Source organism: Arachis ipaensis, chromosome B4 (assembly GCF_059453495.1).
Source record: "Arachis ipaensis isolate K30076 ecotype BB chromosome B4, ASM5945349v1, whole genome shotgun sequence".
NCBI classification, from domain to species: domain Eukaryota; kingdom Viridiplantae; phylum Streptophyta; class Magnoliopsida; order Fabales; family Fabaceae; genus Arachis; species Arachis ipaensis.
The window spans coordinates 14,131,931-14,142,768 of record NC_142439.1 but is presented as its reverse complement, the minus strand read 5'-3'; the positions used below and the strand labels follow the sequence as shown (position 1 = coordinate 14,142,768).

The 10,838-nt window shown below is 36.8% G+C and overlaps 2 protein-coding genes across 4 annotated transcripts; one reads left to right on the top strand and one right to left on the bottom strand.

The window, feature by feature from the left end:
• Positions 1 to 1,688: 1,688 nt before the first annotated feature.
• On the bottom strand, positions 1,689 to 2,545 carry LOC107636054 (uncharacterized). Its single transcript, XM_016339590.1, has 2 exons — positions 2,295 to 2,545; positions 1,689 to 2,205 (listed from the first exon to the last, which is right to left on the bottom strand). The coding sequence occupies exons 1-2, from the start codon at positions 2,543 to 2,545 to the stop codon at positions 1,689 to 1,691; spliced, it is 768 nt and encodes a 255-aa protein (XP_016195076.1).
• A 4,005-nt stretch (positions 2,546 to 6,550) lies between these two features.
• LOC107636055 (uncharacterized) lies at positions 6,551 to 9,887 on the top strand. 3 transcript variants are annotated; one of them, XM_088485268.1, is made up of 8 exons: positions 6,551 to 7,048; positions 7,360 to 7,590; positions 7,714 to 7,824; positions 7,994 to 8,062; positions 8,183 to 8,314; positions 8,845 to 8,922; positions 9,081 to 9,215; positions 9,338 to 9,887. In XM_088485268.1, the coding sequence occupies exons 2-8, from the start codon at positions 7,393 to 7,395 to the stop codon at positions 9,524 to 9,526; spliced, it is 912 nt and encodes a 303-aa protein (XP_088341394.1). In that variant the 5' UTR covers positions 6,551 to 7,048; positions 7,360 to 7,392; the 3' UTR covers positions 9,527 to 9,887. The 3 variants fall into 3 exon arrangements, with proteins under 3 accessions (XP_088341394.1, XP_088341396.1, XP_088341395.1); XM_088485270.1 differs by lacking the exon at positions 6,551 to 7,048 and adding an exon at positions 7,238 to 7,289; XM_088485269.1 differs by lacking the exon at positions 6,551 to 7,048 and adding an exon at positions 7,253 to 7,289 and having other exon boundaries at positions 7,341 to 7,590.
• Positions 9,888 to 10,838: the final 951 nt, after the last annotated feature.

The following is a 10,838-nucleotide window of genomic DNA, read 5'->3' as shown; positions in this document are numbered from 1 at the left end:
AAACCAAGGAGAGAAAACCAGAGTGTGAGAACAGTGTTCTGTTTAGAAGTTTCTCTACTTGGATAATGCTTTCTTTCAAAGAAGCATTCGGCCAATACTGAAGAACTGTATCTGAGGTTTGCGAATCTGGTTTTGCACATAGCAAAGAGGCTGCTGATGAAGTCAATCTCCTTCATGTTTTACTGATTGTAATGTGCTTTTCTAAGTTTATCTTTCTGTAATTTTTTGTGAGAAAAGGCATTGTGAGAAAGATTCTGAAAAAGCCATGAGTGGAAAAAGGCTGAGAGAAACACTTGAGAGAGAAGCCTAGAGTTTATTTCAGATTTCTATAGGTTGATTAAGTGTCTTGTATCTTGTACCTGTTGGGCATCCCTTTCTTAGTTGGGTTAGCACTAAGAGTGAATAGTTAGGTATTAGCATAGCCAATGTCAAGTTAGGTTAGAACTTGAGTGTGAAAGGATTGGGTCAATTCTGTAAAATTGGTGTATGTAATACTGTTAACTATAGTGAAATTCTTCCATAGTTGTGGAGGAGACTGGACGTAGGTTGCATAGCACAAGGCAACTGAACCAGGATACATGCTGGTGTTAGCTTTTCTCTTCTCTGTTGTGTTCTGTTTTCTGATATTCATGAGACAAAAATAAATTGTCTCATAAATTTCTGCTGCTGAGTACAAACAGAATCAGAATTGAAAGTTTGTTTTAAAAGGATAATAACAGCAACTTAAAAGGAAGGCATAGATTCAACCCCCCTTCTCTAAGCCTACCACAACCTTCAATAATGCCTCCAGGTTTTCAGAGCAAACATAACCAGCAACAAGTTCTAAATTGTGAGTCGGATAGTTCATCTCATACGACCTTAATTGCCGTGAGGCATATACTGCAACATTTTGGTGCTGCATCAGAATACACCCTAAATCCTTTAATGATGCATCATAGTACACTTCAAACAGTTTACTTGGCTCAGGGAATACTAACACGGGTGCAGTAGTCAACCTTTGCTTCAATGCTTAAAAACTCTTTTCGCACTCCGAAGTCCAGACAAAAGGCATATCCTCCCTAATCAACTTAGTTAAAGGTAAGACGAGCTATGAAAATCCTTTAATGAATCTCCGATAATACCCCACCAAACCTAGGAAACTCCTGATCTTTGTCGCTGAAGTTGGTCGCTCCCATTTCGTCACTACTTCTACCTTAATAGGATCTATGGCTATTCCCTGCTTGCTCACTACGTGACCGAGGAACTTCACCTCACTCTTCCAAAACTCACATTTAGATAACTTAGCGTACAACTTCCTGTCTCTCAGAATTTGCTGCACAGTTCGCAAGTGATCAGCATGCTCCTCCTCAGTCTTAGAGTAAACAAGAATATCATCAATGAAGATAATGACAAACTCGTCCAGGTATGGCTGGAAAATCCTGTTCATATAATCAATGAATACTGCCGGAGCATTGGTTAACCCAAAAGACATCACCGTATACTCATAATGACCATAACGTGTCTTGAAAGCAGTTTTCGGAATATCTTCATCTCTAACCCTTATCTATTTTAAACCTAACATCACTCCAAACCGATCCACCCTTCTAAGTTAACTAAACATTACTCCGTCTTAACAACAAATAGCCTTCGACCAGTCATCGACTTGGGCTTTACAATTATCAACGCGCGTCTTATATTACGAACGAATATCACATATTAATAATATGCAAGGAAGTTCGAAATTCAACTGCTAATTTATGACTACCTCGGGTCTGAGAATCAAATTCGACTGCACCCCGGCGTTTCCTGTGTGAACAGTCTCGAGCCACATGCCCCGACTTCCCGCACTTGTAGCATTCACCTAGCCCGGCCCTATGTGGCTCGTCTGAAGCAGTCTCTCCATAGCCTTCCTGTAGCATCGCCCACTTCGTGGAGTAATTTTCTGCGAATAGACTCTTCTTAACCAATTTAGTGAAATTCGTTAACCTTTGCGGATACACGTAGTTAAAGATGTCTCTCCTAAGTCCTTTCTCATACTGAGCACACTTCCACTCCTCATAATCGGCTGGATTTCCTTGAAAAACTCTTGAGAGACGGCACAGGTTGTCGAATTCACGGGTATAGTCAGCAACAGCCATATTCTTTTGCTTCAGCTGCATTAACTCCAACTCCTTTGCAGTGCGAAGTGCATGCAAGAAATATTTTCCGTAAAATTCCAAGGGACATCTGTTAACTCTATTTACAAGGTATGACATAACTCTTGCCACCATTTCTGAGCATCTCCCTCCAACATGTGGGTCACTATTTCCACTAACTGTACTTCAGGAACGTGCTGAGTGTACAAAAACCTCTCCACATCTCGAAACCACCGATCAGCCTCCAACGCATTGACATTTCCATTAAACTGAGGTGGACCACTCTGGAGGAAATCAGTAAGGGTCATAGATCTGTAGTATTGACCTACATTGCTTGTACCAGCACCCGAACTTCCATCTTGAGGTTTTTGCATCGGTTCGGGCCTAAGATTTTCCCTCTGGGGACCTCGCTCGGATCCGCGAGACGCCATTTGGTTCCTATTCACACCAAACAATTGATATTAAGGTGATCAATCTCAATATCTCAAGTTTAATGCTTTAAAATCCCAAATGCATGCTCATGAACATGTATGCTACACATACTAGTCGAATATCCTAGGTAGCACATAGTCACACACAAAGTATGTACAGAAGCATAGTCAGTCCGTCTCTCAGGCTCTACAGGAACGAACTGCTCTGATACCATAATGTAACACCCTACCACCCAGAGCTTTACACCTAGGATGTAAAACAGAGGTGGCGAGGTATTACGACCTCTAAAATAAAATGTGTACATATAATAGCAGAAAGAATATAATAGACTAGGAGCCTTGAAAAAATGGGTAAAATAAAATCGCGAAATGAATAGCGCACCGCTTCGGAAACGGAATAACTTGCGTGTGAAGAAAACTATAACTATCAAACATAAGATATTAAAAGTAGGAATAAAGGGCCAAAGATACAAAATAACAAGCTCCTAACTTAGCCCGTGAAGCCAAGGCTGGCCGGAGAATATTTAAACACACACACACACACACACACACACACACACATTTACATATTCTAAAATCCAAATGTATATAAACGAAATTCTGTCTCTCCATAAACCTCTAAGAGTATCAAAAGAACAAGTTATGCGGAGAGAAAGCTAAGTACACATATATACATCACTGTATAACAAAATAACCCAGTAACCACTTCGCTTCAGGAGTCCAGAAGCCTAACGAGATGCCTATCGACTTGCATCTGAAAAACAACAACATAGTATGGGGTGAGAACCAGAGGTTCTCAGTATGATAAGGTGCCACACACATAATATATAAGGTCCTGGGAATGCCAAAGGCAATCCTAGAACGCCGACAAGTCTGAAAATATTAGACTGTCCCTCGACGTGCATCCCCAAGAGTTTATGCATAACTTTTTCTCAAATAATCAATATTGCTCGATGGGGGTTAACATTCCCCGGAATTTATAAGTGTCCGGTCACCCTTACGTCGTAGGGTTAACAGAGTATCGAGTTTTCAACCGGGTACACGTGATGGCAAGTCATGGTACTTTATCCAGGGAATCTCGTATATCAGATCATTTAATCATTCAAGCCAAGTTTCATACATAATCATTCATTTGAGTAATCCAGCCAAGTATCATATATGATCATTCGTAACATTTCATAATTAATTCATCACTTTTCAGCTTTACTTCATCTCCAAGTTATTCCCCCTTCCAAGCTTTGTCTGATTATCAGGTTTAATACTACTGTTTATGGCTAAAAGAATGAAAATAGAGGTTTAGAAGTTTGAAATAAGGTTTTAAAACTCAAAAATCATGTTTGCTGGAATAGGGTCCACGCGTATGCGTCGGGGAGTGAAGGTGCAGCTCGCGCGCTCGTCCCTTGTCATGCGTACGCGTAGGTGAAAACATCATGTCACGCGTGCGCGTGGACCACGCGTACGTGTGGATGCACGTTCTTTAAAAAAAAACAGATTCAGTAGCTAGCTGCAGAATCATCACCAAAATTCAGTTTTCAGGCATAATCTTCCAACATCCATAACTCTTTTGATTTAAAATATTTTCACCCGTTTTTCGAATGGTATAAACATCACGAATCCAAATTTAATTTTAAAACAAGTTGAAAACAAATTGAGGGTTCGGAAACTAAGTTATAGCCTGCCGAAGTTCGGCCGAAAACCAACTTTGGAAAAATGCTTCAAAGCTCGTTTTCATTCAAGATTCTCCTCTCATACACTACCAAACTTACCAATACCATCATCATATACCAACAACAATATTCAAATAAACTCTACATCATCTCATCATCCACCATTCAAAAATGTTCATAATTTCATGTTCATCATGCTTTCTTCAGTACACATATAACCATATGTTCAATGATTCTTCCTATGTTCAATGATTCTTCCTTCAATACACATATAACTATATGATCAATCATTCAAATCTCCAACACAATCTCCACCATATAATCAAATCACCAAACCAAACCAGATATGTTTATCAATCAAATTACTAAACATTAATTATACACCTGCATTCCAACTTATCCTAGGTCATCTAGCCTAAGTTTTCATAGAACATTATATATTAAATGCAAGAAACCTAAACCATACGTTGGCCAATTTCCACGTAGCGAACAAAGCAATTTAATTAAAACCAATCACAGCCCCAAAACCTCAACTAAACAACTTCCTCCAAGTTTTGGTATTCACAATTTCAAGCTCCAATTATTTATTCACAACCTAATACACATTCAGAACACATATATACCCAATTTAATTCCCAAAACACAAATTTAGAATATTTAGATAGAATTATTATATCCTCACCTTACCCAAGCTTCATATAAGCAAGAGTGAACATTTTTCTCAAGCTAATTGGATCCTAAAACATCAAAAATCAAAGAAATTCAACATCTCTTCTAATTTTCAAAAAATTGGGGGAAAAGAGTGGCTGGGAGTGATTAATGGCTTACCAATGAAATTGTTCCGATAGAAACGTAGAGCTCGACGCGGTGGTCGTGTGGCCGCAAACGGTGCGGCGATCGGAGCTCGGACGAAGGAGTTACATGAGTCGGAAGTCACCGTAAGGGTTATGGAAATGCTTTCTTTCATTTCCTCCCCTGTATGCTTCACGTTGCTGCAGCTAAGATGGGGAAGAAAAAGGAACGTGGGTCCATTTAAAGGTTGGCCCGGTATGTGTCCAGTTCAATCGGTTCGACCCATTCGGTCTAATCTCAGACCATTTTTTTTGAAATTAGTGTCAAAATTCTAGTTTCGATGCGCTCTATCATAATTTAATATAATATTTATATTTCTAATTATTTTATTTAAAACTAACTTATTGACTAATTATCTACAAATTTAACGGAATTTACAAGGTGGGAACTGGTATGCAACAAAGAAATTCAAAAAAGAGCAGATGAAACTGCTAGAACAGATTAAACCTAGAAGTTGGGAATTGCTTGGGAAGATAAAACCAAGAGAATTGAAATTTCAGTTCCTCATAAGGCCCTTAATAAGATCAAATCAACTAATATATCTGAAACAATTGTAAAGATGCATCTTCTAAAATGCCGGATGCTGTTGCGAAAACATCCAAGACAACTATAAAGAATACATCCAGTACTCATACAACTGGGAGTGCCCATTAGTATTTGTAGCCTTGATAAAATTATTCTTTCAAACTTCAGTGCTTATAGTGATGGCTATAGATGCTGAATAAGTCTTTCAAAAAAAAAATTAAATAGCATAAAAACATCAGTGTAATTTTACAGAAAAGTAATATTATCAAAGAAAGTTAATTTATATTTTTTGGATTTACCACCCAAATTGCATGTGAATTATCAGTACCCTTTTCATTAGATCTAAAATTTGTAACTTCTAATAGCTTTATGCGTGAATGATGAAAGTAACATATGAAAGTAACTTCTAATGAGTTCAATGAAGCAGATTCATACAACAAGTATATAAAAGGAACGAAAAAGGTAAAATCAATGAAGAAAATTCATACCTAAGGCTGAGGCTCCATTGGAATTCTGGAAGTGAAGGATGAAGGGGGAGACGGAGCACCACGTCGCTGACGACGACTCGAAGAGAGAAGAAAGAAGATAGAACAGAGATACTGAGAATAAACGACGGGGAGAAAGAGCCTAATAGCGATGCCGGAAGATGGGCTGAGACTAGCAGCGAGTGCCGGATTGGACGGCGACGGTGATGGTACAGACTAGAGAAGAATGGAGTAGACCGCGGTAACTTTGTGGATAGATTAAAAAGTGCGATGAGAAATTAAAATTTTATTAGATAAATTTAAAAAATATTTGTGATAAATATAAAAAAATAATTATTATTAAATCTCAACGTGAGATATATTTATAAATTATTTTTTATGTATATTAGAAAAGTTCACAACTTTGAGCTTACTAAAGATAAGATAAAATTAAAATTAAACTCTAATTTATAGACGAGGCAAGAAGCTCTAATTCCACAAAAGATGTTTATATCTTTTTTAAATTTATTAGTTTTTTTTTTTGTTTCCACGGTATCCCCAAACTCGGCAGGCGGTATTGAGCTCCATTTAAGGGTTTGCCGCTGCCAACGGGTAAGAAGTAAGGACGGATACACCAGGTTGAGTGATTACCCGCCCCAACCGGATAGGGCGGATCGGGTATGAGTACTGCTGTCTGCAATCCTACTTCTCAGCAAAACCTAAACCCTTTCACAGATTCTCTCCACCTCTCCTTTCACCGCCGTCCGCCACCCTCCTCCCCCCTTACCGCCGCGCTCCCCCTCTCACTCTCAAGGTCACCGCAGCATCGTCGTCGAGCTCCTGACCCAGCCGAGAAGAACGTGGTCGTCACGTGCCCGACCCAGCCCGGGGAGAATCGTCGCGTCAGTGGTAGAACCGTCGTCGAGGAGAATCATCTTCGTTTTGGTGACGGTTTAGTTTTGCATTGACTCCATCACCCCAACGTGTAAAAGAAGGTGGGCATTTTTTAAATCTTTTGTGGGGAAATTTTAGATTTTAAATATTGGATTAATGATGTAGAACTACGTGTTTCCTTGCACCTTATTGGTGGAAAAATGGGACCCACAGTTGCTATGCTTCTCTGGACCAATCACATGCGCTAAAAAATTTTATTTTGCGTTGTGTAACACAGCCAAGAATTTTCGTTTTCCTATATTTTTATGCTTAGGAAAAGAAGCAAGGTTTTGGGTTTTTTCGGTTAGTTCAGTTATTCTGTCAAGTTCGGTGGAAAACTCCCACCTTTTTAAGATTTGAATTTCCTGTACAGGTGGTGGTTCTAGAACAGCGCGTGTTGAGGAAGATGAAGACATTGTTTTGGGTTGTGTTTGTTTCAGTGGTGGCTTCAGCATGGTTGCCACTCTCAGAGTGTTTCAAAAAACCCGCAGGGCTTGCTAGGAAAGAGGACATTCCGTACATAAAGTGCCAAGTTTGTGAGATTCTCGCTAAGCAGTTGCACCAGCAGGTGAAGAACAAGCAAGCTGAGATCGCTCCCAAAAAGGTTTTCTTTTTTGTTTTTCTATGTCTTTCAATTGATTCATTGTGTTTCTGTCAGTGGTTTTATTGATAAGATTGTTCTGTTCTTGTTTGGACTTATTATAATTTTGTGTGTGTTTGATGCTAGATCTCGGAGTATGAGATCATTGAGATAACAGAGAACGTTTGTAATCTTAAGAAGGTAGAAGCGGATTGGATATTGCGCATTGATATTGTGGAGAAAGAAGATAGGCTTGAGGTAAGAATGGAGGTTCAATTTTTGCATTTATTTGATGATTGTGTGTGGTTCATGCAATCTTTTTTGGGTTTTGGATTGAATAACAATAAAGCAAGAGTTTTGGTGGTTACATTGCTTTTGTTTTAATACCTGCACATTGAGTCTGCAACTTCCTTTTATTGTTTAACAGTTAGTTGAGCATGACTCTGAAGGACAGTGCAATTCTGAGTGCAAGACAATCGAGCGAGCATGTCAGGAGGTATGGAACTTTGTGTGATTTTCGCTCGGTGCATTTGTTTGTTGCCAATGAATTGCACACCTTATTTTCTTTTGGTTCTGAAATGGCAAAGTTTATGATGAATTATTTTCAAATTTTCAGGTTATAGGGTATTCGGATACAGATGTTGCTGAATATCTATATAGTTCCAAGCCTGATGCTGATTCATTGTACAAATATCTTTGTAGAGACCTAACTAAAGCATGCAGCACCAAACCACCCCCTGTCCCTAAGGTAGTGGCAATCTGAAATTGAGGCTTTGAGTTTTATATTTATTGTTTACTTATCGCTTTCGAAAACCAACTATGCGCTTTTGTTTCGATTAATGTATATATGTGCTTATAGAGCGATGCCAACTATGTTGCTAGTTCAATCTAGCTTATGGGATTACTGGTTATAGAACATTGGAACAGCTGGAGTATTTCTTATAGCTGATAGTCTGCCCTAGATTAAAGTGTAAAGTGTAACCCTTGATGAGAAAATCAAGATTTTTTTTTCATGTCCTTGGTTTTTTTTTCATGCAATTCTCAGTTCACTTTTTTATCAACAACACTTTACCCACACCTTACACCTTAGGTTCCAAATTCCGTAATCCCAACCAAATGAAATATCCATTCTTTGAAGTAAATAGTTTGGGAACTATGATTCTCTTTCATGCAATGATATTGTCATATTGTGTGATGTGTAATATGCTCTTGCCATTATTGTTTGATGTTTTGTAAAGCTACTTCATCTCTAATCAGAGTATCCTTTCTGTTCTGTAGGACAGAATCCCTGGTGAAGCTTTTGTTGCTAAGTCTGATAAGGAGGCTGAAATGGAAAAGCTACTAAAATCTATGGAGGTATTTCCCTTGTTCATGTTATATATCTTTTGACGATTTATTGTATATCGCTATATCTTAGGAGGAGGGTTATCTTTGTCCTTTATTTAGCTCGATGCATTCTGTTAGTTCTTTACCGGTATAGCCTTATGTCCTCACTGTATCTAATTCTGCATCAGGGCATGCCAGGAGCACCTGGCATGAAAATGTACTCAAGGGATGATTTAATGAACATGAAAAACCTTGGTGATGAAGATGCCGAAGATGAAGATGAAGATGAGGATGATGGCGATGCTGCTTTTCCTGGAAAATTGGTACTTTCTCTTTTTCCATATTGCTTGAAAAATGGCATGTACCTTTATTTTATTCATGGCAACATACACTTGATTAAAATGTCATACAATGGCTGACCAATCGAGAAATCTGCATATTGTAGGGAAAAGTTCTGAGAGAAAAGGAAAAGGGGAAAAGTGACTGGAAACAAACGATCAGAAAAGGAATCACAGATACGACTGTGACGCTGAAGAAACATGCAGACCGAGTTTCCAATCGCTTAAGACAGTGGTGGAGGGCAAAGAAAACAAGTTCAAAGAAGGGAACAAAAGGAGCCAAGTCTGAACTTTAGCAAGTCACAAAAGCTTACAGCCTTACACTGCATTTCTGTAGATTGTTGAAGAACTGCAGGCATTTCAACACTAGTTTGTTACATGTACAATGAGCCTGTGATAGCCAAGAGGAAGGATCATAGAGAAGCAATCAAAATGAGAACTTTAAGTGACCACTTGTCAATTGGAATGTTTCATTTTACAGTCAAGAATTTTGCTCTATTCATGTATCTTAATGAGTCAGTTTTGATGTTGAGAGTGGGTGTATAGTGAGTGCTATGAACTTATGATGTTCTCCAAAGGTTTGTTTTCCTTTTTATCCCCCTTACTCCTTATTTTTAGAATTCTTTTTCTCTAAAAAAATTAGTTTATAGTGTCTTCTATATTGAATTCCCATATAATTGTGTTGAAACATGGTTGATTAGGATCTATGATGCACGGATATGGTACGACATCATACGGGACATGCGGACACATGAATTTAAAAATTTTATAAAATATGGCGTATATATAAAATATAATGTATTTTTTAGATAAATTGTAATGATATTTTGATGTTTTACTAATATTAAAATATAAATTATTTTTTAATTATTTTTAATATCTTTTTTAATTATATAAAGTATTTAAAATATTTTTTGTTTTAATAATTAATAAATATATATTATTTTTAAATTTGTTTTAAGAATACATATTAAAAATAAGGTTATGTGATGGTATTTAGGTGTATCTAAACGTGTTTAGAAAATATTTTTTTATTTTTTATTAAGACACGATTAGATACAAAAGATACTTGTATCAGATGAGTGTTGTATCTGAAATATGTCTAATATGCAGACACAACAAATCCTCTGTGCTTCATAGATTAGGATGAAAAATAGAAGTTAAAACAAGTACAGGAATGTAAATTGTTTAATGTGTAAAGAACAAATCATAATAGTCATTTGAGAACAAGAGTAACTTTAATGTAATGATATTGACATTGGCACTCCTATTTTTAATAATGTTATATTATACACCGTGCTTATTTAGGTGCTATTAATTTGATTCAAAAAACTTTTTTTAATAATTTTTTTATATATTTTTTAATGTATTTGACAAATTTTTAATAGTAAAAATAAAAATATTAAAAAAATAAAAATATTTTTTTGAAAAGTTATAATTTATATTTTTTTTAAAAAGATTTAAAAAAAATATTTTTTACATAATAAATAAATAAATAAATATTTTTATATTGTTATACCCAAATATAATTAATAGACAAAAAATTTGTATGAGATATCTAAATATAAAATTACTTTTACTTTTCTAAAAGATCTTTTAAAAAAATAT

Excerpts from the sequence above, each read along its gene's own strand:
- LOC107636054 (XM_016339590.1), bottom strand. The coding sequence starts at position 2,545 with ATGGCGTCTCGCGGATCCGAGCGAGGTCCCCAGAGGGAAAATCTTAGG. Across the intron at positions 2,206-2,294 it reads CAGCACGTTCCTGAAGTACA|ATGTCCCTTGGAATTTTACG; the intron begins GTTAGTGGAAAT and ends TAGAGTTAACAG.
- LOC107636055 (XM_088485268.1), top strand. The coding sequence starts at position 7,393 with ATGAAGACATTGTTTTGGGTTGTGTTTGTTTCAGTGGTGGCTTCAGCA. Across the intron at positions 7,591-7,713 it reads CTGAGATCGCTCCCAAAAAG|ATCTCGGAGTATGAGATCAT; the intron begins GTTTTCTTTTTT and ends GTTTGATGCTAG. Across the intron at positions 8,923-9,080 it reads AGCTACTAAAATCTATGGAG|GGCATGCCAGGAGCACCTGG; the intron begins GTATTTCCCTTG and ends ATTCTGCATCAG.